Source organism: Sinohyriopsis cumingii, chromosome 3 (assembly GCF_028554795.1).
Source record: "Sinohyriopsis cumingii isolate HCF-2022 chromosome 3, ASM2855479v2, whole genome shotgun sequence".
In the NCBI taxonomy this organism is placed as follows: Eukaryota; Metazoa; Mollusca; class Bivalvia; order Unionida; family Unionidae; genus Sinohyriopsis; species Sinohyriopsis cumingii.
The window spans coordinates 62,713,245-62,741,011 of NC_142963.1; the positions used below are offsets into that span (position 1 = coordinate 62,713,245).

The window sequence follows — 27,767 nt, forward strand, 5'->3', positions numbered from 1 at the left end:
CCGTGACTTTTCCTTTGGTGAATGGAATATTTTGTCCCAAATCTCCTTTTATAGTAATGTTGACCGTGTCCAAATACGACTTGCTGACCGGCAAATAGTGAGGATGGACAAATTCGCGGTGGACGTGGTAAGTGTTTCCACCTTCTTCGTCAGCGATTGTGGCAGAATCCACTTTGAAAGGAATGACACGCAGTAACGGCACGGAGGTGTGTCCCACCACGTTGTATTCCACCACATCGGAATACACAAAGATCAAATTCAGTCCTTGGTTCAGTTCTACCGGGGTACGAAAATACTGGCCAAAAGACTCGTTGCTGTAAATGACGGTTTTTTCTTTTAGTGTTTGTTCTACTTTCTTCCTCATTTTTATGTCACCACCCAACATGTCAAACAATTCATCATTAAAATAGAAACCCATGATTTTATCCCCCTCAGGAAATTTCATCAGGAAGCGACGAGCTGTTTTGTGGTATTCCATGGTGACAGCTTTGGACTTGAAATTCTTAAAAGCTTCCCCAAACACGCCATTAAACTTGGAGGCTATGGCGCTGACCAAATGTTGACCACTAAAATAATAGCCTGAGGGAATGAACAACTCATAGTCGATCCAATTTGAATTGACTTTGTTTTTTGTTTTATGGGGATATTTGTTATTGTTACTGTCATTCATCCACTTTTTCAATGTATCGTCATAAACTTCCACCACAAATTTACTTTGATCGTCAATGACATTGAGGACTTGGGTCGGGTGAATCATTTCTACCAAAGCCACTTCCCAATGGGCTTCGTGATCTAAGGGGATGGCCTGAGGTAATTTGGCCGTGTAACAGCACAACGTGTTATTGGGAAACACCTCCATGGAACTGTCACTGGGTAAGGTTAAGTAAAATTGGTTTTGGTGACTCATAATTCCAGAGTTCTGTGGCTGTCCGAGGGGTTAGTGGATGTCAGAGGCGTGTCTCCGCCCAAAATGGGGTTCTGGTTGTGGATGTTGGAGTGGTGACTGGCACTGGCAGTGGACACAACGTTCCCGTTCGAGGAGAATTTCAGGGAGGGATTGGGAAGCAGGTAACCGATGCAACTGCTCAATAAAATGGTCCACAATTGTTTGTCTCCTTGTTGCAAACTCAAATTGGCGATGGCTGCCCCGATGACACAATACACCACGAAGATTTGGCACAAAAAGACGATTTGCGTTTTAGGCACACGTTCTCCACACCACACCCACAAGGGTTGTTTTTGTAAATCTTGCACAGAAGAACTAGGGGAAGAAGGAGTGGTCGACGTAGCTGCGTCTGCTGCTGTGTGAAAGGGCATGATGGTCACTTCTTCTTTTTATAGTCGATGACTTGCGAAGCGTCGATCCAAGAATCAAAACTGGGTGGATATCCTTTCCAACGTACTTTGACTTCTTTGACACGTCGTTTGCCCACTTTACGGGTTCTGCGTTCGAGAATGCTTTCGATGTCGTACACGTCGTCTTCTTTTTTGGTGACACGTTGTAACTCGGGCAAATAAAACGTTCCTTTGAGCACTTCTCCGTTCATGTCTTCCAATTTATAGACGGCAGGATGACGGCCATGCACTCGTCCAGTGACGCGAAACAATTCGGTCGTCCAGTTAGGTAAGTAACCTTTGTCGAAAGTGCGTTTGGTTTTGCCAATGCGCACCCAATCTCCTACGGCCAACTCTCCACTTTTCTTGGGGACAGCCCTCGTCGGGGACGTACCGAACAGACGCTCAAACACCAGCACTTCGTTGTCGGGAGTCACGTCTTGCGGGGCACGTCCGATGCTTCGATGGTAAGATTGGTTGTACGCTTGCACCAGGTGCGGTAAGATGTCGATGTACTTCAGAGTGTGGTGATGCGTAAAATATTTCCACATGCGTTCTTTCAAAGTGCGTTGAAAACGTTCCACGATGCTGGCTTTGGTTTCGGGATTCTCGGTGGTAAAAAAATGAATGTCACGTTTCTTTAATTCTTTTTGGAAAGCTTGGTTCATAAATTCGGTGCCTTTGTCCGTTTGCCATCGAAGAGGGTGACGACCGCTTTGTTTCAACACCCGTTGCAGGGCTCGCACTAACTCGCTGCTCGATTTGTAAGTCAAGGGCACGACCCAGGAAAATTTGGAAAAGACGTCGATGACACAAAACAAATATTTGTAGCCACGATTGTAGCTGGCCAAATGAGAGACATCGGCTAAATCGGCTTGCCATTGATGATCGATGCCTTCCACTCGGGTGCGACTTCTGGCAAACTTGCGTCGAATGGGTTTGTGTAAAGTGTAGGTAGCTTGTTCTTGTAACCATCGTTGCACTTGAGGTAAACGGAGACTTTTCAGTCGCGTTTTGGCAGCACGATACAATTTTTGAACGCCTGCGTAACCTGCAGGATGGGAGGGATCGTAGTAAATGCTGGCTAAGACTTTTTCCATTTTTTTATTTTGTGTTGGTGTGTTAATAAGTCACCCACTCTTCGGTGATGCTACTTTGGGTGGGTCGAAAGGGTGGTTTGGAAACGGATTTACGTGTCCGATGGGCTACGGGAGTAGAAGTCGAAGGTAGTGGTGGTAATGGAATGGCTTTGGTTTTCTTTTCTTTTTTCGCTTCTGGTTTCCCTTCTTTCTTTTTCACTTCTGTCGAAGGAGGCGTGGACATCATCTTTTTAACCCAAGCTTTCATTTCTTCTCCTTGGGGTGTGGGGGACGGGGTCAATAAGTATGCAGCAATCTTACTCGAAATGGGAGCTGCTGACGGTGTTTGAAACACTTCGCGCGTCTCTTCTTCCTCAGGTCTTTGTGGGGTAGCATCTCTGGTGACGGTTGGGGATGACAGTAGTGGTGGTGGTGGTGGTGGTGGTGGTAATGATGATGGTACTGGACTTTTCATTAAGGTCTTAAAATCTTTCAGAGTGGGTAGAGCTGTTTCGTCTAAAGCTTTCTGGTGAAAGAGTTGCAGTCTTTGCAAGAGTTGACCGTACTTTTGCGATTTTTCTGTTTCGGACAAATCTTGGCGATCCATCAAGGATTGCAATTCGTGTTGTAACTGGGACATCTCGCTCAAATTGGGATTGGGAGGTAAATGCGGGGTGCGTTGTTCTTGCCACCGATGGTATTCCATCCATCGTTTGTAAGGCACTAAAGCTAGTTTTCGTCCTTCCATGGGGTTGTCAGGGGTGAATTCTGAGATCTTGGGACTTCCGAAGGCCTTTTTATCTTGCTCCCACCAGTCCTCCCAACATGGTTCCCAAGACTCCTTTCAGTGTGGGGCCTAACAAGAGAGGTAAAATGCCTCCACGTTGGACCAACATCTTCTTTTTCTGACGAATGGGAACTTTCTTTTGAACCATTTTCCGAAGAACGTGACGATGTTTGCCTAAGCATTGTTTCTGGTGTTTGGACAAAGGGATCGTGCCTTTCAAAACGTTCAAACAACATTCGCACACGGTATCGATGACCTCTTTGGAGGCCGTTTGAATGAGTTTTTTTCGTAGGGGTGGAGAAGCTTTGGACAGGACAGATAACATGTCCCCATGTTTGGCTAAACATGGTGGTAGTCCTTTTCTTTTCTTTCCTTGGGGTTTTCTGGAGGGTGACATCTTTGCTTGTGGGTTCCGGGACATTCACCAAACAGACACTAACGTCGATGACTTAACACACACCCTTTTATCTTTTTTTCTGGGACTATCGCTTTGTCATAAAGGTGACAATGTTTTTCCTAAAATCGCCAAGGAATCCTCCCCTTTGTTGACGCCTCTTTTTCTTGGAACGACTGTGTCTTTTTTTAGGGTAACGTCGATGCTTGGCTAAGCGCTTTGTCGGATGACGCGTCTGCCTTTGTCTCTTTCTTTTGTGGCTTCTTGGAGGTGACATCTTTTTACAAGTTCACTGATACCCCGACTTGGTCACAGGTCTTTTTATACTGGAACGCGTCGCCACTGATTGTCTTTACGTTTTATCAGTTTGAGGACAGGCATGACACGTCGTGCAGGGGTACGCAACGGACTAAATCGAGCCAGTTCTTGCTTGGACAAATCCAGTAAACTTTGTAACATGCCCGATCTTTCATGAACTTTGATTTTGGGAGAAGGTACTTTGTGAGCAGCAGCCACTGCCACTAAATTGGAAGGTCCTGCCACTGGGGAAGTTCTTTTGGGGGTCATCAACGGAGAAGTTCTTGGTGTGATCAACGTCTCCAAGTACTCTTCAGTTCCTGGTGACATCAACGGAGAAGTGGACAAACGTGAGGCTGCCGGAGACGCTGTGGCAGGTCGTGGCTTGCGAGTGTAAGGTTGCGTCCTGGCCGAAGTGCCTCTCTTGCGACTAGTTTTCTTCTTCTGTGGACTTTTCTTTTTCTGCGGACTTTTTCTCTGTTTCTTTTTCTGGGGGCTTCTTTTCTTTTTCCGGGGTGGTGTCTGGTCAGAGTAGGGTCCTGCCACTGGAGAAGTTATTCTTCTTGGGGACCTGGTCTTTTTCTTTTTCTTCTTGGGGCTTCGTTGGACTTTTGTCTTGGGGATAACTTTGGGGGCATTAGGATCCCATCTTAAGAGTGAGCGAATGATGACCCCTCCTAGAGTACCGCTCCCTCCAGGTTTCAAAATGATTTGTTTTTTGGTTTGAGTGTCGATGCGGGGATCGGCCAGTTGGACCAAAGCGACTTTGTTTCGATCGAAAAAGCGTTTGGTTTGATGAGGAATCTGAATGATTCCTTGGAGTATTTGACGTGCCGTCACCGTGAACCATCGTAAGACTTCTTTGAGACTAGCTTCTAAGACACGAGCTCGTGTTTGTGGATCTTTTTCTCGACTGATGCCATACAAGGCACGAATCAATTTGACGGGAAGATGCGACTGAAGGGACGTCATGTTCACACTGTGTGAGACAGACGAAAAAGGGTCTGAGGTTTTTATAGATTTTTTTTCATGGGGAGTGAAATGAAGTCGAGGACGGAGACGTGTACAGGACAGGCCCTCCGTCTTGGCCCCAGTGGTGAAACAAGTGGGTACGAAATCGCAAATCCTCGGGGGCATAGGTTTCAAATCGACGAGTAAATAGGCGTGTGGCGTTTGAGTGGCATCGTCGTACGCCTGAGTCAGCCAAGGCGTTCCTAACTGTTTGGCTAAGACTTGCACTTGCGATTTATCTCGAGGGCTTTTAAAGAAGACTACGTAATGCGCATTGAGACTGATGGTACGATGGGCTTTACTTTGTTGAAACAAATTTTGGGTGATGTAAACGACACTGGCATTACGGTGATGCCCTTTGCGTGTGAACCACAATTTAATTTCTTCTTCGTCTTCTCCTAACATGTCGTCGAAAATGACCAAATGGGTTTGACGGGAGTCAGAGACGATGCCGTCGTCTTCTTTAGGAATGCCTTCCACAAACACGATGGAATCGCCTTGACTTTCTCGCAAGAGGCTGTACGCCGATTGCCACTCTTTGTAACACCACACGATCCGTTGAGGGGGTCGATCGATCAAATGATGTTTATGTTCGATCAAACGTTTGACGAATTAGGTTTTGCCTGAACCGCTAGGTCCAGCAATGAGCATGTTAAAGGGATGGCGAAGATACAAAGCCTCCCAACTGGCACGATCTAAGTATTCGTCGATGACTTTGACAGTAGAGGAAGAGGGAGCAGAGACAGCAGAGGTAGCCATGGTGTGAGAAATGTCACTTGTGACACGAAAAACAAACAAGACAAGAGTTTATATACTTTTTTCAGAACACGTTTATTGAATGTTTTTTTTCAAACATGAATACGAAAGACAAAAATACATAAAAGCCAAAGGCTTAAGTACAAGGATAAAAGGCACATGATAACGATGAACGTGGAATAAACACAAGTGTCTGTACAACAACCACATGTTTTGGGTAATGTTCTAACCAGTTCAACAGGGGGTAAGGTCACACAAGTGTCCTCCCGAAAGGGTCTTTCAGGTCTGTCCACGACAGTCCTGTCCTGGGTGACGGGTTCTTCTGGCACCGTCACTAACACGGGTTGAAAAGTAACTTTTTTCCTTGAACAACTCTCGTGCATACTGGGCCACTTCTTGGGTCCAAGCCTCAAAATCCCATTCTTTCCAGGCACGGACATCTGTCCAATGGGGATGTAAGTCAGAAGCTACACACACATCGTCATACACGTCTTGGGTAGCTAAAAGTTGACGAATCTTTTTTTCCCGTAGAGGTCGAGAAGTATCCAGATGAAAACGCAAGGCTTTGAGCAAAAGAAGTTTTTCGTGACCATTTAAGGCCATGGAGGTGGTAAGTACTGATCGTAAAGAGTCCACAAAGAATCGACTGGTAAACGAAATCCCAGAAAACAAGTCACTAAGACACACACCACTTGTCGTCCAAAATTGAATGGATACAGTTCTTGTAATAATTGATGGTAATGATCCACGGTTTGAATATGGTCATTGAGTTCCTTCCACGGAATCTGTTGGATGACATGTGACATAAACCGTGGCATGGCAGCCTGTTTTTATATTCTCTTTTTTTGGATGCAATACACGTACTTTCTAGCCAGAGATCTTCGTTCTCCAGTAGGGAATCTAAAACTTGCATACTGTAACCGAAACGTCAGAGTTCGTTTAGAAGTTTCCTCTTCCGCTAAGTAGATTCCACGTAACAAATGTTGGTAATCCTTTACCTTGTCTTCCTCAATGTATTGCTGTAGGTGAATCTCGAAGTAACCATAATTATGAACATGTCGATCATTAGCGACCTCAAAGTTTTGAACAATGTCTGACCATTGAAAGAATTTCTGACGAATCAGTTCTCTTATACCATTCAGGTACCAGTGGTTAAAGATCTGGTGACGTAACGGATGCAATTGTTCTTTACGTTTCACTTGTATTTTCACCAGCTCTCGGTAAATCCTTTCTCTCAACTCCACAGGCAAAGCACGAATGTTCTCTTGTAAAGTATCCATGAATAGGTTATACTAAATCCTCTTTGGTCTGACACAAGAAATGTACTGTTTGCACAAACATGGTTTTAATTCATTGTCGAATCTAAATCGTTTCACCACTAATCTACACATTACAATTCGTTCAGAAGTTTCCTCTTTCACTAAGTTGACATTGCGTGAAAGATGTTGGTAATTCGTTAACTCTTCCTCTGGAATTCGATGCAGTACGTTTACAATGTAGTAGATAGAATCGTCCATACCAAACCATTCCTTTTTATAACCAGGAGGTCGTTGATCAATGTCTGTCCAATGGAACACTTTCAACTCAATCAGTCCTTGTATAGCCTGAAGGTACCAGTGGTTAAAGATCTGGTGACGTATCGGATGCAATTGTTCTTTACGTTTCACTTGTATTTTGACCAGCTCTCGGTAAATGCGTTCTCTCAACTCCACAGGCAAAGCACGAATGTTCTCTTGTAAAGTATCCATGAACAGATTATTATGGTAAGAAGTTACTTCAATGTCTCGGTCCCACTAAAGGTAAGTAATGACAATTCGGTGACCATCGAGCATGTTCAACGTAGGCCGAATCTTGCGGTTCCCAGTGGTGAAGTGACACACCGCAACTGAAGCACTTGACTTTATCTCCTTCACCCAAGTAGAAAAATCCGGCTCTGGCTAATTCTTCAGGGGTCGGTCCTCCCAGATACTTTGGCCATTTTCCTTTGAACGATTGAAGACGATTTTCAAAGTCGCAGTATTCCGACAAACGCACAGGGAACGAATATTCGTCTTTCACAGGTTCGTTTCGATGAGGGTTGGGTGACAGGAACAGGAGTTTGCTCAGGGCTGGATGACATCCGTAGGGAGGTAAACGTGAAGGTCGACATTCCCCTTTAAACCCGGTAAAATGTCTAAGAGGACGAGCGGCATCGCTTTCGCATCCCTCAGGTTTGACACGCACAGCATCACTTTCCATGACAGGGGCAGTGAGAACAAAGTTCCCATGATGCTTTACGGTATCGCTCAGGTCACAACGTACAGCATCGGTCCCATCGCAAGGCTAACAATCGCACTCGTCTGCAAACTCCGTTACGCAATTACAATGGTAACCACATGGACAATCGCAGTTTCCTTCCGGACATTTTCCGTCGCAATGCCTGGGTCTTATCCATCCAATATTAGTCACACTAGAGGAAGATACAACTTTTTTACAATCCCCAAACTGAAACGATGTCTTTTTCAAAGTATTCATCTTGTTCGCTCGGTCTTGGTAGTCACAATGAACTATCGATCTTGACCATAGCCCTCCTTTTTATACTAGTCGCAATGCAGTCTCCAGCTTGTACATCTTTCCTTTTTTACGTTTTTTATGTCTTGTTCTGGAAGGTACCGTCTCTAAGGTACCGTCAACATTGTACCGTAGTGTGATGGGTGGAAAGGCCATAGAAAGGTAAGGGCAGTGCGGAGACCATCGAGTATGTTCCAGAATAGCTGAATCTTTATAGATACATAGATCCATTCGTAACTTCAGTCCGCAAGCAAAACACTGTACGTGTATCCCAATCCTGACTCAGGTCCCAAGTAGACAAATCCTGTTCTAGCTAAAACATGCGAAGAAGGTAATCCTTCCCTATCCGTAGGCCATTTCTGAAACGTGTCCAATCGACGGGCACAATCACAATAGCCAGGTAAGAAGACTGGAAAATGGCAGGGTTTGAACTTGGAGTTCTCATCGGGTTTCTCACTCGATTCTTGCTGTGGCGAAGTCATCTTTCTGGTGGGTGGCTATCCTCTTACAACCAATGTTTTATACCAACGTGTCCATACGGTAAGGTGAAATGATTGGGAAGTCGAACTCGCTTCTGGTACACGATTTGATAAACTTTTTCCAAAGGTCGACTGACGATGTGGTGAGTGGGTAAACGTACAATCTTGTTCGGTTGGTAAGTGGTCACTTTAAAGTTTCCATCCTCTCCCGATTGCAAGGCTTCTTTCAATACCCCAAAGTTGACCACTCGACTGGTACGATAATTCAGAGTCAGTCCTTTCACTTTGCACGTCGTGTGCACTTCTCCTTGTTTGTCCCGGTATTCGTAGCCGTAATTTTTGGGACCGCCACTGACGAAACTTAGAATCTTGTCGTCGGGATGCTCGTCTGTCCAGGCTCCTAAACGGTCTCCTTCGATGTTAGGGTGATGTTGAATCGGGTGATGGATGTAAATGCAACTGTCCGTGTCAAAGTACAGGACGCGTTCTTCTAACAGTTCTAAAGCTTCGTACAATTTTAAGCGAGCATGGGCTGTCACGTAAGCCGCAATGATGACATTTCCAAAAGGGTCGTCTTGTACAAAGTCCAGATCTTCTTCGTAATTGACCAAGATCAAATTCTCTCGAACGACGTCCACGTGTTTCATGTATTTGGTTTTGTCGTGAATCATCTGGAAGTAGCGGGAAGGTTCTGTCAAATATTCCGTCTTGGGTAAACACGGTCGTTGTGCCATTTTACCCCACAAGCAATTTAACATCACTTTGGCAAACGATCGCCTGCCTTCGTTTTTCTCGATGTGGTCTAAAGTGATGCCTTCTTGTTCGTAATATTTCTCTTTGAATTGTATTTGGTCTTCGGGAGTGTGACACCAGGAAGGATAGCCGCTGGCTTCTTGCTTCAGTTTCAAAAAGGCATCCACGTAGTCGGCGAAAATGCCTTTCTGACTGGGATTACCCTTGTGGTACTGTTGTGTCTTGGGAAAGTGGCAAATTTCGTATACTTCTAACAGTTCGTATCCCATGTCCAGAGCTTTGAACAATTCTACGCTGACCCAGGTTCCCGTCAAGGCCCGTTCTTCCTGGCTGTGATGACAAGGCTGGTCTTGGTTGCACGTTTCGGCACAAGTACGACACAAGGGAAACATCAGTTTGCCTTGACGATAGTGAGGTAAGACGGGATGGTAGAGGTTCGTGGGAGGCAAAACTTTACACTTGATCAAGCCTTCGTATTGTCGAATGTTTTTCAGGTCGATGTGTTCCGTGAACAATTGCGGGTGCCCTACAGGACAGCGACAATATTTGCACACGTAGGGATACAGCGAACACACGTCCAAGCATTTGATTTCTTCTCCTTTCTCTTCGTCGGCTTGGTACAGCAAACAGGTGGCATTGGTCCTTCCTCCGTACAAACTATCCCTCGGGTTCAGCGGGTCCATGAACTGGTAACTTTCCACGAGGCGTTTAAACTCGGGATCGGTTTTCATACGGTGATCGTACTCGTGTTCCCACATTTCCACCACTTGGTATCCTTGCTGTTCTAACTTTAGGCGTCGCTGACAAGTGTCCTGGTACAAGTCTTCCATGGTTCGTTGCAAAAACTGATTTTTAGTGCCACGGTCAGGGTAACAGACAGGACATCCGTGAAATAAGCAACCGTTAAACTCGTACACGATCTTGGGGTTTTCTAAGTCCCAGCCATCGACCGAATACGTTCCGATGGTCTTTTCGCCCCCTCCGTTGCGGACATGCTGAATCCACTTGTCTTCCTTGTCGCACAAGTAATGTAACCAACGTAGGGCTTTGACCGAGTATTGACGTTTGACAAAGTGGGTCGTTTGAGGACTGATGACAGCCACGGTCTTTTCAGGCATGAATCGTTGTCGATACACTAAGGAACACGCTTTGGCAATGGTGCAAGCTTCTTTCAAAGGATCGACCCCTCCGTGTTCCATGAACAGTTCTCGAAATTTTCCACAGCAACGCCGTAAAATGTCCACGTCGGAACGACAATACTTTAGCATTTCTTCCTGAAAGTCGAAAGGGTCCGAGGCGTGAACCTGGTACCAAGCGTAGAAAGCTTCTCGTTGTTCGGTACGCATGTTGTCGGGGTCGTAATAGTGAGCCTCTGGTAAATGGGGTAGAACGGCATGTTGATTGGCTTCCGTATTGAAAAAGTGTGGAAAGTACCCTTTAGCCATTTCTGTCATTCCAAACGTTTTAGGCATTCGACTCAAAGGCATGGCCAAATAGCTCATCGAATCTTTAAACTGTACTTGTCCCACTTGCATGAAAATGATTTTGGCTCCGTTCAAAGTCACTTTAGGACGCTCGGTGCCTTGTTCCGTATAGTATCTGAGAAGAAACTGTCCATCGTATCCGGAGAAATTGTGAGCCATCACCGTGGCATGACGATGACAATCTCCGTAACGTTCGATGTCCTCTTGGCTCCACGTCTTGTCGACGGGGTCTAAGACCCATTGGGCAAAATCGGCTAACGTGTTTGGTCCCCGAAAGATTTTTTCACGCCCTCCGGGAATCTTGCTACAGTGAGGGCAATGACTGAAGATAGGTTCTTGAATGCACTTCTCGCACGCTCGATGAGCCACGCAGAAATTAGGAATGTGAATGCCAGTCTCTTGCATGCATTCGAAATCGAAAAAGATGAAATTGCCTTTCTTCTTGTGACCGTCCTCTTTCTCTGTTGGGGGTTGGTATTTTTGCACGTAACATTCGTGTTCCAAGTCCACGATGTGATGACAAATGTGACATTTCTTTTTTCCTGAACATACGTGTGCCTTGGTACTATTGGTACGTATGCCTTGTCCACACGTAGAGCACAATCTCAGGAGTTGACAAGCGCATTTTTTCTGTGAACCTTGCGTCTTCAAATGTTGTTGGTAACAGGTAGGGCTGACAAACGTGCGCAGACAAGTGGAACAAGGCACTGGTTCTTCGCTCAGACAGGGTGAAGAGGCCAAACATCCTGTGCATTTCGATCCACAATGCTTGTGTTGCTCTCGATTGTTATAACCATGGTCACATTTCTCACAGTAATAACCGTATACTAGGAATCCGGTGATACTGGTAATGGTATCGAAATGGTCATCGTGATGATAAACATGAATGTATTTTCCGTCCTTAAAATCTTGGCCTCGAAACAATAGAGGCCCGCGCATTTCTTGAGGGTGCACTTTCAAGGTGTATCGTGGAGCTAGGACATCTTGCAATTTTTGCATCTCAGGAATGCCGCAGGGTGTGTCTTTGGGCAGTCCGGCTTGTTGTAACAGGAGTTCTGCTTCGTTTCGTTGTTTGGCTCGGTCGGAACGTTGAATAGTGTCCCAGGTTCTTTTCCATTCTACCGTGTCGTTCTTGTTGGCATAGGTTCGTCCCACCACGATGGCACGGGCTAAACACATCTGGTCATGAGGGTTGTTAATTCGGACGAGACTCGTTTTGGTGTTGCGAAGGTCGTCCACCAATAACATCTTTTTGCGTCCTGTCCCTTGAGGAGGAGAGACGTGGGTCATGTCCAGTGTGGCTTTACCATCGGTGATGTCAAACTGGTCATTAGATTGTTGTACGTGTTGAATCTTGTCCATGATTTTGGAAGCAGTCAATTCTGCAGGGGTGCTAAACTCGATCCAAACAGGGGATTTCAAACCGTCGTGTTGTATGGAAAGTCTCAAACGATCGTCTTCTTTGGGTTGACATTGTCGCTTGAGTGCAGTGAGCAAAGAATCCCACACCTCGGTGATGAACACTTCTGCTTTCTCTAACGGCACTTCAGCCTTGAAATCTTTAAACTTCACCGTGTATTTGTAAGCCGTGGTTCTAAATTTTCTAGAGGAGCGCTTTTCCGTCTCTCGAATGGAATAGTACTTTTCAGGGTTGACAAAGGGTGGTGGACTTGGTTTAGAGGGTTCGGATTCTGGTTCACTCATGTCCTCTTCAAAATCACTGGCATGAATTTGTGCCAAGATTTCAGCCCTGGTACGAGGCGATAGATCACGTTTCTGCCTCTTACTTTCTTCTTTCTTCTCGAATGAATGGGATCGTTTCATCTTGAAAGCAAAAAGTAAAATGACTCAAGTTCAAACACCATAAACTACTTTATAGTCATAGCAGACCAGTGTATATAAAAGGGTGTGTGTCTTGTCCTTTCACTATTCATTTCACTCTCAAGCCGAGCACAACGATGGAAGAGACTAACCAGATGGAACGTTTCGTCAGAGCTTTGCAAGGGGTCATTAGAAAATTCTCTTCAGACCAGCCTACGGACTACTCTCCTTCCTTTAGAGATAAAAGTCAAGATACTTGCTATATCTGTCAGAAGAAAGGGCATTGGTCTTCAGAGTGTCCAGACCGTCAAAAAAGAACAAAAACAGGGACTAAAAAAGACAAAAGTCAAGATACCTGTTATTATTGTAAAGAAAAAGGACATTGGTCTCCAGATTGCCCAAAAATGAAACAAGAGGAGTCGGAAGAAAAGAGGAATTCTTCAGAAGAAGAGAGGGATTCTTCAGAGGAAGAGAGGGATTCTTCTGAGGAAGAAGAGGAAGAAAAAAGACAATTCTATTTACAAGAGGCAAAGAAACAGGAGAAGAAGAAAAGAAGAAGGGAAGAAAATGAGGAAAAGACGGTGAAGAAATTTAAAAAACAGAGAGAGTAAACAAGGAGAAAGAAGAAGTCAATGAACTTTTCATTAAAGTGTTGTGTTGTGAATTGGATTGTAAAAAATGGAGAAAAGAATAAATGAATGATAAAAGGTAAGTGTCTTTGAGTTGTGATTTTAAAATAAGAAGCTACACTCACGCACTCATACACAGACACGTACTATAAGGGTAAAATGGGTGGGGTTTTTTTTTGAGTTATTGGCAAATTGAAATTGTATTTCTTTTCGAGAAATGTGGGTGGCCCTGAAAAGGGCCTTTTTTCTTCATGGTGAAGGGGTGAGTTTAAGCAATCAACTTTAACTGCCTTATGCCTTTGCCACGACCAAGGCCTACTTCTGGACTGCGTAATGTTGATGATGATTGGGTTGAAATCACTAAGGGTGGTACGGTAGGCTTAGTCACAGGGTTGACGTGTTTAGCTCGGGAAGGTCGTATTCTCTTCGGTCGTGATAAAGAAGTCTGATACATTTGTTTCAGACTTCTTAACTCCGCTAAAATGTCCAACAGTACCGTGACCGTTTGATTTTCACCCTCTTGTTTCTTTGCTGCTACTTCTTCTTGTTGTTGTTGCTGTTGTTTTTTTCTTACCTCTTCTTCTTGTTGCTGTTGCTGTAGGAGAAAAGCCTGTTCCGCTTCCTTTTGTCGTTGTATAAATTTCTCCAATTCTTCTTTCTGTCTCTGTCTAAAATTCTCCACTTGCGGTAATGAAGAAGGTAACGAAGGTTCCGGAACAAATTCTTGCGAGGAGAGAAAATCCACAAAATCCCAATTCACCTCTTCTGAAAGTAAGTCCGAGTTCCCTTGGGCAGTCTCCCCTGCTGGTGCACCCCAATGGATCGTTTTCTGAGTTTCCGTCATGTTGAATCACTGTCGCATAGATTGACTGCACACAAGCGCTAGCGAATCTATATAGACTACGTGACGTCACAGACTACACTCTTCGGATTGGATGCGGGCTGACTGAATTCTGTAACGCGTGTTCGGATTGGTGAATGAACTCAATCCGTTTCAATCCTTCCTGTCCCTATAAATAAGCGCCGTTCACTGCATTGATTCACCTATTCTCGGAGCCTCAACATGTGGACAGACGTTGAATCTTCAACCCTTGTGTCAACAATGATGTTCAGGACGGACATGCTCATGTATGTCCGATCCAAGTGGACCGTTGTCCACAGGACCAACAGCAGCCTGTGGATAAGAAGAGTCTATATAGAGAGACAAGGTTGCCTCAAGAGGACTCTGATGTATGGCCCTGCTGTAAGACGAAGTTTGAGGACAAGAAGATGTCGCAAATGCCCTTTATGTTAAGGGCATATTAACATAAACCAAAGGCCCTTTTCAGGGCCAGCCATATTTCTCGAAAAGAGATAGCCTTTCCATTGCCTACCCCTTTTTTTAAAAAAATTTAAAAAAAAAAAAAATCCCATGTTAAATTCCCCTTGTCCGTAGAGTGTCCCACGATTTATTCCCATGTTAAATTCCCTTGTCCGTAGAGTGTCCCACGATTTATTCCCCATGTTAATTCCCCTTGTCCGTAGAGTGTCCCACGATTTTTCGCCATGTTAAATTTCCATTGTCCGTAGAGTGTCCCAAGGGTGTTTTTAATGCTAATTCCCATTGTCCGTAGGGTATCCCCATTCACTACTTGTATCGTAGGGACCATCGCATACCTTTCCTTTCCTTTTATCAGTTTGTTTGCATGTTATCGCGTTTCTCTTTAGGAAAGAGTCTGGTTCTATATGGATATACGTTAGTTCTCCTAACCGTACATCAGTCTTGCAGTTTGTATGTGTTCGTGAGTGTTGATCGTCAGGAGGGAGTCTGTTCAATAAGTAATTCTGTAGTCAGTTAAACTGTGCGCTGGTCAGTGAGACCGAATCGTTGTAACCATTACCACTTTAACGCATCAGTAACCATGGCCTATTCCGTAATTTCACTCATCTGTTTGTTGGTATTACTGTTAGTGTTGTTTTTAAGAACTTGTGTTATTGACCATTGCCTATTAGCTGCCTTCCCCCACCATTTGTATGTATGGGTGAATACTGGATTTATCCGTAATTGTGTGTTTTGTCCGTCTCTTCGTCCTATTTGTCATCACTATTAAAATCTCCATAGATGGATAAACACAAGCTAAAGTTCCGTCAAGAGATAGGCCGTCTCCAAGTGAGGGGTATACCTAGCCAAGGATGTTAATTTCCATAAATCTGATGGTGGCGCATAATATAAATAATTAATAAAGCCTCGTTGTTAAATAGATAAAGTTAAATTCCTATGATTTTTATTCTTGTTGGGCCCTATATTGTTCCGGATTTGGTGTAACGTTAACTTGTAACAGTACTCATCCCAATAGAGACCCAAATTATGACGTATTGTTATAGTCCATAGACCCCATACCGACCTCAAAATTACTAATATTATATTCCGTACGGCCGAATAACATCTCACATTTCTCTTTAATGTTATTTCTTGTAGGTATCAGCATTGATCAAGTAACGTTAATTTGCGTCAATATCCAAAGTTTCTATTACCAATTTAAACTTCCATAGTTGGCCACACCGTCACAATTGGCAAAAGTGCATTTCTTCTAGACGGCTATACTATGCCTTTTACTACTATCGTTCAAGTTTCATACAGGTTTAATGGTTATACTTGTGAGAATTTTTAAGCCATACTCACTTTTCGGTAAAGAATATTCAACAGGATTTGGAATACCTCGGTCTCCGTCAAAGGCTGAAACTTGTAATATCGCATGATCCTGAAAACCAAACAAAATGCTTCGGTCTTATTTATATGCAAAATGCTTGCCTAACTGATAGCCAGCTCCGTCTTTTTGACTTTTAAAACTTAAATATTGTATAGTATCCCGAGCAAATATTTCGGTTGAAAATTAGTAAAACATTTTCAAAACATAATAATTAATTTTGTAACGTATGAGAAATATGCAATAGATTAGACTAAAGTAATTCGTCTTTCCAATTTAACAACAGAAACATGCACCGATCTTAAATTATCGCATTCATATGTTTCATTATAATGCACTTGTACGGGTTAGTGATTATATTTCTGTTTGACACGAAAGCTGAGCGGTAGCGGGTATTGCGATCACGAAAATATATTTAATCTACAAGAATTGGAAAAGTAATCCCTTAACAAGTCATGTATTTAAAATTAGAAGATCACATGAAATTGCAAGGATTCATTGCAAAAAATAGGTTTTAATAGTTGTTGTGGAGTTTAAAGGAAAACAAAGCAATGCTTGAATAATGTATGCTTTTATTAGAAAGAACAGGAGAAATAGAATATCGACAATTTTTTTTTAAATTATGGAAATAAATGCTAAAATGCAATTAAGATATCGACTTAATATGATAATATTGAGTATGAAAAATATTTATTTCATATTTTCATCAAAAAAGAATCTGTAATTTCGGATGCCTCATTATTCATAATATTTGTTCGTTATTAATAACTATTGCACGTTCGGATCTATTGCAAAATATCTCTATATAATAGTTCATATATAGCTCATATGGTTCTGATGGAACGTTCTAGTGCTGAATACTGTTTTCATGAAATTTTGAGATTGAAATCAACCAAATTTGATGCAAAAACGGAAAACAAAATTAAGTACTGAAACAATACGTGGGATTACAATTTAATTTTGCTATCTGATGAAAAGCCTGTCTAAAATATAATAACGATAAAACAAAATGAAAGTTTGAAGTTTTTATGTGAGAATTTATGACCTTTATTTGACTTTGTAATATCTTTTCTTGTAGAGTAAATATTTGTTCTTGATCGCAATACCCGCTTCCACTTTTTCTTCAATAATCCATCTAAACTTGGAGTACTGAAGTGCAAATTAGTGAAATTATTTACAATGCTACTGTCAGACACTCAGACATAGCATTCCTTTCCTGAAAACAATAAACTGTTTAAAATACTTTGTATACGTTTATCAGACATTATTTTAAATATCTTGTAAATAAAATAATTGCTTGATCATGATGACTACGACAAAATTCTCAAGAGATTCATTCCTTAATCCAATACAAACATCGATATTTCAATGAGTTGGTAAAACTCTGGATATCAGATGAAAGAAATTAAAAATTGATAATTTGATAACTCCACAAATGAATGACATCCTTCGTACCTCCAGAACTTTATCACAATTTGCACATGTGTCATCTTAAGTACTTTTGACGCTTCTAGATACTTCAACTATCTTATTTTACAGCAGAAATATTTGTTCAATCTGGGGCTTGCATTCGGCAATACTTTTCAAAATAGTCATTAATGCAATTTTGTAGTTGACATAAGCCTCGAAGAACTGCCGTAACAACGTAATTAGCCCTTGCTGGTTTGCAATTGGAAATATCACGAAGCAGCGTGTATTATTCTAGCAAATTCAATCTTGCTTCATTACCTATTTGTTAATATTTGCGTACAGTTTTATCAAGGTTGACATAACTCAGCAATATTGAAATCATATATTAGTGGTTTCATAAGACTTCCTTCCAGGTCATGATTTACGTACCGCAAAAAAGTAGAAGAATTAATTTTTATTTCTCTTGTCGTTCTGGATGGTAAAAAAAACCACTCGTTGTTAGGAAAAAGTGATCCATAGTTTATGTCGTTTTTAGTTTTAATTATGTACAGATGGAACCTTATATGATGAAGACGGAATTTATTTTGAACACAATTTATCAATGGGATATTAGAATATATGACAAAGGTACGTTTGTCCACTAAAAGCATAATAAATACGGACCACTCCGGTGGTATATTGGTTAGAGCGTCTGGCTCAGATGCTGGAGGTCGCGGGTTCGACCCACACCGGGGCATACCAGAAACCTAAACAAATTGTTCTAACAGCTGCCTCGCATGGCGCTCAGCATAAAGAGGTTAGTCTCATGACCTGTCGACCTGGTGTCAGGATAATGTGACTGGGTGGGCCATTGTCTGCCGAATGATGCCCCAGAGCTAGACATCACTATAAACTATCACACTGCAGATATCGTAGCGATTTAACTATAAAAGCGTTAAATCCACATTAAAAATTCAAATCACATACCGACACACACACACACACACACACACACACACACACACACAATACCTACGCTATAGTTCCCCTCGTATAAGTTCGTCATGTATGGCAATCCTATGAAGAATGGGGGTTTATCCTGTACGTCCCGAACCTTGATAGTCAGATCTGCCTGTGTCACATTCGGAGTACAGTCATCCTTAAAAAACAAAAAGGAAACGACAGAAATACATAGACTGTGCCCATCGTACCGTATGCTACTCTCTCTCTCTCTCTCTCTCTCTCTCTCTCTCTTAGTATATATGAAAACCTTTACTACATATTCTAGTCCTAGTAATGGCAAGGGTAGACACATGGAGACATCAATCGAGGTACACATAATAGATGGAAATTCGATAATGGCACCTAGGGGAGCATCTCACTGGTTTGCAAGCATCACCTCAGTTACAACTCTCGAATGTTCACAAATGAGAAAGCAATTATGCATGAGTTTATAAAGACCTGTCACATGTGACATTTAAAGAAAATATTTTTGGTATATAGAAGATGTGATAAATATAAGGAATAATTTGTGATATATACAAAGAACATACTTCAGTACTGTCTATGAATGCAACTATTTGTTTTCTTCAAACTTCTAGAAATTTGTAACAACATGGCTGCTATCCTCTCAAAATCATTTTTGCAAGGAGAAACTACTGATATATACACTGTCACTAGGGACAATTTACACTAATTAAGAAGCTTCAAGACATTATTGACAAAATTAACTTAATTGAGAATTGAGAAGGAACTCATCTTTTTCCAACTTATCATTGGCGTTATGTGCACTGGAATTAAAGTCTCCCTTTAAAACGCATAATTAGTTTACAAACACAATGGTAATTTTGTTAGGATACAAACGCTTTCCTCTTAAGTACAACACTTTGAGTTTGATGGAGGAACATTGGCAACTCCAAAATAAACGTCACCGTCTGTATACAAACCAGTTTTGTCGACTTTAAACCAAAGTACGAAAACATAATCACATTGAACGATAGTTACAAAAGGAGAAATATAATTATTTCAGTAACATCGCAGTTAGTTGTCAAATATGGAGTACCGGTAAGCCTATGGTATTTCTGCCTACCAGAGCAGAAACACACCCACCCCACGTGACCATGTTCAATGACGTCACGACTATGACTGATATACAAAAAGAAGATATGCATCTGCATATTGTCGTAAACCTCACTCTGCCTTTGAAATTTTGAATCCGAAACTCGAGAGTCTAATTCGACGACAATAAAGCCATGGCAAATGCGAAACTTTTGATTCTAATTACATTGTCAGCAAAAAATTTATAAAGCTCTGGAGCCATGGTCTAACTTGTTTTAAAAAAGGTGAAACAACATGGCTCTCCAAGGAAACATAAAATTCAAATCAACCTGCTACTCATTGACTCACTGAAGGAGTTTGGGGTGGGGAGATGATCATACGTGACAAAACAGAAATCATTAGTCGATTTGGTTTCTTTAATCAAGATTGAATTATCCGTCTCTGCTGCACACTAATGCTGGAGTACTTCAGTAAATTAAAGTTTATTCGCAAAACAAGTACGCAATGTTAATAATTGTAAACATATTTATTTTATTATTTTATAAAAGTACTGTATAGTTTTCATTGCAAAAGAAATAATATTATAACGATAATTTTAAAGTGTGTTTCTTAATTAAATTATATGTATCCCTTCTGTAACATGAAGGGGTCCCAACTTACGCAAAGGGAGAAAAACTTATATTGTCACTTTTGCGATAACACGTTTATCGCCACGGAGGCGATAACACTTTTGAAACTATTTTTCCCATTCAGAAATTAAATCTGCCCTTATGTATATTATATATACCTGTAATTCTCTATTTAGACATATTTCATTTATTTGTTCTTCATCTCCTTATCTAGTTCTCTATTCTCCTTTCATCCTCTATGCCCCCATCATGATAAATAGATCATATCATGTTTCAAAACTGTTAACTCTCTATTAAGAGTTTAATATTGTTTTTCTGAGTTTATTGTGACATAAACTGTTCGCTTGCAGACACACCGTAAAATAAAGCCAGATTTTAGCTATGGGAGTCGACAAGGGACAGTTGCTACACTATAAACTCAGGACAAAAACCCGTTACATTCTTTCTAATTCGTTATAATTGTATTATTTCTCTTGTTTTGCGTTGCTTTTTAACGATATTTCGTATAGGTTTTAGAGCTTTACAAAGCGCATGAATTCATGTTGGCGCTTTTGCTACGTAGCTATTTATTGAACAGGGGATTCTCTAACATAAACGTAATCGCTATTTCCATATTAAACAAGCAATTCCTCCAATGAGAGGCGATCTAAGGTTTTGAATATTCCTCAGCACGGTCTTAACATTTTTTCTAAATTGGCGCATGCGTTATGAGTAGAAGCTCAATATTCAAAGCAAAGGACGTGTTGTTTTGTTAGACTTACAAATGTCTCTTGGATTTAATGCTTTCATGGACGAGTTCAATGTGACTTGGCAATTAATTAACGTACAGACTGGTGAGTAATCAATTTTACTTTCTTTAACAGGTTAAGCCAACCTCCAACTTCACATCAAAGCCGGATGGGTGGGTGGTCCAGGCTTTCTGGACCCATCACCCCCAGCTAAACAAAGTACACACACAAACGTGCAGTCAGTGGTCATCTGAAATTGGATCATCGTTTGTTGCTTCCGCACGTTTATTGGCTAATATATACGCTTTGATTAAATATGCATAGGATTTTAGTTTATGTGTCCTTTCGATGAAAGTCAGGACCATTACGAAACTTGGAGATAAAAATTCCAAGACTTGACCTGCACCGTCCCTGACATCGTCACTCTCAGGTTCGGCGCCTTGCATTCTACGTCAAATTGTTATAATGCTATTAGTTGAACCAATTCCTCCCAATCCCTATGTCCATTATTCTATTGTTTTTAATTTCATTCGTAACCAGCCGCAGTAAATAACCAAGATATAGCGTACATGCAACAATTGTTTCTTCAGATTTACATCAAATCTGTTCAATGAAAACTGAAATATTTTCAGAAGAAAAACAAAACTTTTAATTTGATTCAAGTAAAAATCAATATCTTCAATTTTTTAGAACGCGATATAAACGTACCAAAGTTTCATTTCGTTTCAAAGGCATGCATTGTGTATGCCTTGTGTTTTAGTTACTTTACATGTGACTCTGTTTATTGAAGTTTATATAAAGTAGTTCTCCGTACAATTTATGCAGAAATAAATGAGCTCGGCCCGATCACATGGTTACATCTGGCCAATAAGAATCTTCGTTACATTTATCACCTAATGCAACTGGGATTGTATAGCCCTGTTCAATAAGGGTTGTTATCTCCCCTGATGTTTTTACCTCCCCGTGCAGGCTCTTCATAAATAAAGATAAAATTGACCTGTTCACAAAATTGTGGGGAGCAAAAATGGCAGACGCAAAACCTGATGTATCTGAGAGAAAAATCGCTACAATGAGTTTATTCAGTACACTCTCTAACTTCAATATTTTGAAGGACAGCTATGCACCAGGCTGTTCTATGGAACTTATCACATAAGTCATTGTTTTATAATACAATGAGTATTAAAAAGTGTAAGAACATGTTGATAATATATTTCAGGTTAATAAATATATTCTTGGTCAGAATATATTGTTTCCTTTCTTTCTATTTCGTTCATTTACTTAACTATTTGTGTGGATGGACAAGTTGGGGTTTTGGCCTATTGATAGTATGTCAGAAACTGACAACCGGTTATGTCTGAAGATTGCTGTAAATGAAACAGATGGTTGTACAACTTGCGTTTTAAGGCCAATTGACAGTATTTAAGCCATTTATAGCCGGTTAGCTTAACCAATTCACAAAAAAAAAAAAACGTTTTATCATTTCAAGCTTCTATGAGTGATATTTCCCGTGATATATAGGGGCATTTTATTTCCAGTAAGCCATTTTATCTGAACATTTGTCACAACATTCTATAACTCCATGTGGACTTGTTCCAAGGTATGGATAGTGTGGCGAAACAATTAAACCACTTCCATACAGCTTAAAGATTTTGTGGAAAAAAACACGGTCTATATATACGGCATAATCATGAATTTTTTGTGGAATTAAATAGTGTACTGAAATTTAAATTATTTTCCAGCAGATAAAACTTTTTTTTATTAAGAGGCAGAATAGAATCTCAGTATCAACAGGGCTAGATATGGATGATCAAGTGTTGGTTTTTTTTTTTTTCTTCCAAAATTTCAAAAGAACCCCGACTTTCCTAAAAAGGACACCAAAGCAAAATTGTATGTGCCTATTTACTAAAAGTGTGCATAATACCCAATAAATGTGCGCAAAAATAAAACGATGGTCAAATTTCTGGAAACACCGTCGTCTTTTTGTATTTCATGTAGCGTACGCGTGCCTAAATTGACAAGTCCTTGAGCACGCTTGATCAATTCGGATTTATTCCCTGGCACGTGTGCACCTCTATCTGTTAAATAAACCTTCAATTCACGAACTGATAGCTTGTCAAAAGAGCACCGGTCAGCGATTCCTTTATTAGACGTCATTTCATCTGATTTTTGCTCACCAGAAATAGAGTTAACAAATAACGATAAATCGCGCAAGGGAGGCAACAACCCTTCTTAAACAGGACTATATACATATATGTAATCAATGAGAAGGCGATAAAATGAACCAATATGACAAAAATAATAGCTCCGATAGCAAAACGTTGGCTTCAAGTATTAAACTTTTAAAACTAGTTTTTCCACTTTTTATTTTAAGACAAACTCTTGATTAAATATAATAACCAAATTGTTTACCTGGCGACTTTAACTCTCATTAAAATCATAATCGTGTCTGAAAGCGATGTCGAAATAAGAAATTGATGAATGTTGATTGCACCTGAAATTAAGCGATAACCCAAATTTGGAAACACCGTCTATTACCCAAATAGCAAAGGTGCCAGCACACAAACATTCAGGTTTAAGTGGTCCAAAAGCAAACAAACATAGGGAAAACAATGTCTTACAATTAAACTTACATAATTCATTTGCACCCCAGTAATGCCTACATTATCATTCGGCGCAAGCAAAGTGTCAACAAAAATACAAGTCTTTTCATTTTGTTATGAAAACAGTCATTATTTTGCCAAGATGCATAATTTATATCATTATATGTGTAATCAAGCTGTACAATGTAAAATCTACATTTAAAAAAGGTCGCTGTCCTAAATTATTGTACATTTTAGAATTTCTTTTTATCAATGTAGTAATGCAGACGTTAAGCGCATTGACAATTAATATATAAACAAATCCATTCAAGTGAAAGTGTACACCTTTATATTTATATTAAAAGTGGAATTTGTACGAGAAAATGGAGACCTCCCGAGGTACCTGCTTGTAGTTTCAAAACCTTACAGACAGTACATAATTAGTCTGGCCCATGAAACTCGTTTGGCTATTCATTTAATGATTACTAAAACTTACCACAAGATCTTGACTCACTTTTATTGGTCAAAAATCAAAAGTGATGTTTGTAAATACTTCAGGCCTTGTCATACTTGTCGAATCGTAGGAAACCTTAATCAAAATATACCTAAGGCTCATCTACAGCAAATTCCTCAAGTTGACGCACCATTTAGTTGTTGTTGTTGTTGTTGTTGTGGGGTTTAACGCCATTTTTCAGCACGATAGGCTATACATGGCGGCCAGTATTAATGGTGGAGGAAGAACCCGGAAAACCCCGGAAAGAACCACCGACCCACGAGAAGCTACTGGCAAGCTTTCTCACATGCCCACATTGGCTGAATCTTAGACTCGAACCGCCGCAGACAGAGGTGAGATGGCAGTGATCCGTAACGAAGAGCGCTTTAGACCACTCGGCCACTCGGGGCCCCCACCATTTAGTTAAATTATTGTAGATTTTGTTAGTCCCTTACTTAAGACCAAGTCATTGCGTGCGTCAACAAAGTTACCAGAGGCAATTCCTTTAAGGAATATTAAAACTTAGCTAACGTTTTGTTTACTCAATTTGGCCTTCTCAGATATGTCCAATCGGTGAAGAGTCAAAGTATAGGTCTGGAACTTTCCAGCCTATTATGCTTTAATTTGGCATTCAGCACTTCAAGTCAAAAGTGAAATTACGATTTGACAGAACTATAATGGAGAGAACATTTGAGTTTTGTAATATAGTTATGTCTCTCTGGCTCATTCTTCAATTTATTTTTCAGTTTAGATATTACGACCCTTAAAAAGTTGGGAAGAAAATGAATGAGTTAAATTATAATATTAGTGCTCCTGGGATCTAAATACATTATAGGAGTACCAGAATGTTAAAAGTTATAGCCACGTTAAACATGCAATTAATTTAGTTGTAGCTATTCCACTCAGTGAAGATTTAAGTGAAGGAATATCATCGGATTTTACTGATATTGAAATGACAAATCTTCGGAATTAGAAGTTATGACAGATCTTGGCCAGAAACTTTCACATTTGCAAGAGTAAGAAAGAAATGAACCTAAACAGTTGCTATTTGAATATGAGCACCTATTTCCAGATGTTTCTATAAGAAAGAACTAAGTGTTCCATGACGTTGAAATTGTACATCCCAAACCCGTGAAACAACATCCGTACATGATGAACCCGATCAAGCAGGAATACTTGAAAAAAGAAATTCACTATTTGCTGATTTTATAGAACCCAGTACAAGTGACTGGAGTTCACCATGCATACTTGTTCCAAAACCAGTTGAAACTTTCCCTATGTGCATTGATTATAACGAATATTGTGACGAAAACAGATTCATTTCCATTACCAAGAATCGATGACAGTATTGGTAAGATCGAAAATGCCAATTATGTCATAAAAGTTGACCGTCTGAAAGGATTTTAGCGCATTCCACTAACGGAAAGAGCAAAGGAAATTTCGGCATTCGTGACTCCAGATGGACTTTATCAATATATAGTAATGCCGTTATGGATGAAATGGTCGCCAAGTACTTTACAACGTCCCAAGATTATGATTACCTCTATTCTAGACAATTGTGATGTTTACATTGATGAAATCATCTACAACGGCACCTGTAAAGAACATCTAGCAACAATTCCTTGAAAGACTCACAGATGCAAGTTTGACAATTAATTTATCCAAAAGCGAGTTCTGCAATAATAGTGTAACTTTTCTAGGACATATCGTGGGACATGGACAAGTTAAACCAATAGATGCTACTGTCAAGGCTATCTCTGAATTCCCCATACCTGTACATAAAAAGCAGCTGATGCGATGTTTAGGTATAGCTGGATGCCATCGGAAATTTTGTCCCAATGTTTCTATAATTGCTGAACCCCTGACAAATTTATTGAGTAAGAAAAACAAGTTCCTTTGGACTGAAAAATGTTAAGAAGCTTTTGACAAGCTAAAAGCCATACCTAAATGCGTCAGTTCTTAAAGCTCCAAATTTCAGCCAATCTTTTAAACTGTCTGTTGATGCAAGTGTTGTTTGGGTAGGAGCAGTTTTGATTCAAGAAGATGAAAATAGTATTAATCATCCAGTGTACTACTTTCCTAAGAAATTAAATAACCACCTAAGAAATTATTCAACAGTCGAAAAGGTATGTTTGGCTTTGATATTGACATTACGACATTTTGAAATTTACATTAGTTCAGCTCCTTCTTCAATTATTTGTTATTTAGTGACTCAACCCCCTTACTTTCATCGGTAAGAGGAAGAATAAAAGTCAAAGACTACTAAGCTGGAGTTTCTTTTCACAGGAATATGATATTGACATTGGGCAAATCAAGGGAAAAGATAATTTAATAGCAGATGCACTTTCCCGTGTATAGCAATGTATTTTTTCATATTGACCTTATATAAATTATAGATTTTTTAAACCTCATGTCAAATTAATTATTTGTTAATTTTTTCAAAGCTTGTTGTTTTCAGTCTTTGTTTTGTTACTGTTTATTAGAGCCTAAACAAGTAACATAAGAATATATATGTGTGTGTGTGTGTGTGTGTGTGTGTGTGTGTGTGTGTGTGCGTACGTGTGTGTGTGTGTGTGTGTGTGTGTGTGTTTCTTGAGTGAATATAAAGAAGTGAAGTGGTAACATCTTGTTCTCATGAGTGAAATCTTTCCTAAAATCTATTATATATATAATATAATAGATTTTAGGAAATATTTCACTCTTGAGAACACAATGTTACCACTTCACTTCTTTATATTCACTCAAGAAACATAGATGTCCTCTATATACTGAACGATCTAGATGGATTTCAGTAAAACGAGCACCATCATCTACAAATCGCATGCTAGAGATGCAAGCGATTTCATTTTAATATTCATTTATTATTTTCCAAGGGAATTGCAGATCTGGAAGTTTATACTACCAAATCTAAAAGGTATGGTAAATAGTTTAATACAGCTCTAGGAGGTTACATAACTGAAATTTGAAGATAATGAGAGATCTTTTACATACATGCGCATGAAGAGTAAACTGGTAGAAGTTATTTTCCTCGTAATCTAGATCTTGAAGAAGGTATACATGGCCGTCTTGTTGATCTATGCTGAACGTCTTGTTGTACTTTTCCCTCCAATAGCTAGACTAAAATCAGAAATGTGTTCTTTATTAGGCAGATTGAAGTAAACATGGGTACACAAAATTTATTTCACTGTGAACGATTGGGATGTGTGAATTAAATATATGGTTTAGCAAGATTTAGCTTTTGAAATTGCCTTTGTGAGATAAAAGTATGGTCCACACAGCATTGAGTAGGAGGGTGCACAAGTGAAATCCATCTATAGAATTTCGTAATGTGTACGAGAGAGAACACTGATATTACCACCATTAATAAGCAAGATTGTATACTTGATATAACGATGATGTCAGGCTAACACCCACTGCTGTAAGCACACTCGAGTTATAAATTTCAACACTTTCATTTGCTCTTAATTATTAAATGCTAGTATGACCTTATTCACTAACCTAACAACCAAATAACAATTTACTTACCTACTCTACTCCTCTGCATCTGCATATGTTTATTCCTCTGTTTCTTTGCGCGTTCCATTTAATTATAATATAAATCAGTGAAATTGCAAACTGAATTAATTAGTTATTAATGGAAGTGGAAACAGTATATTTTTCGCAATGAAAAACAAATCGCCAGAATAAGAATGAAGGGAAATAGTTATATTTCAAATTATGCAACCGACGTGGCAAAATTAATGATGATAACGTGATTACTTTCAAACCGTAATGTTTAGTAACTTCGCACATAAAACTCCCCCTCCATCCCCACCCCCATGTCTCTCTC

General features: G+C 40.2%; 1 protein-coding gene across 1 annotated transcript in view; it reads right to left on the bottom strand.

Annotated features, from left to right (window-relative positions):
• LOC149802973 (cadherin-23-like) overlaps positions 1 to 27,399 on the bottom strand; it is a 110,081-nt gene extending 82,682 nt beyond the window's left edge. Inside the window, exons 1-3 of the mRNA XM_089952512.1 lie at positions 26,930 to 27,399; positions 18,488 to 18,610; positions 16,038 to 16,116 (exon numbers count right to left, since the gene is read on the bottom strand). Of these exons, the coding sequence (XP_089808638.1) occupies positions 16,038 to 16,116; positions 18,488 to 18,517 (109 nt within the window). The 5' untranslated portion in view covers positions 18,518 to 18,610; positions 26,930 to 27,399. The remainder of the gene's footprint in view (positions 1 to 16,037; positions 16,117 to 18,487; positions 18,611 to 26,929) is intronic.
• Positions 27,400 to 27,767: the final 368 nt, after the last annotated feature.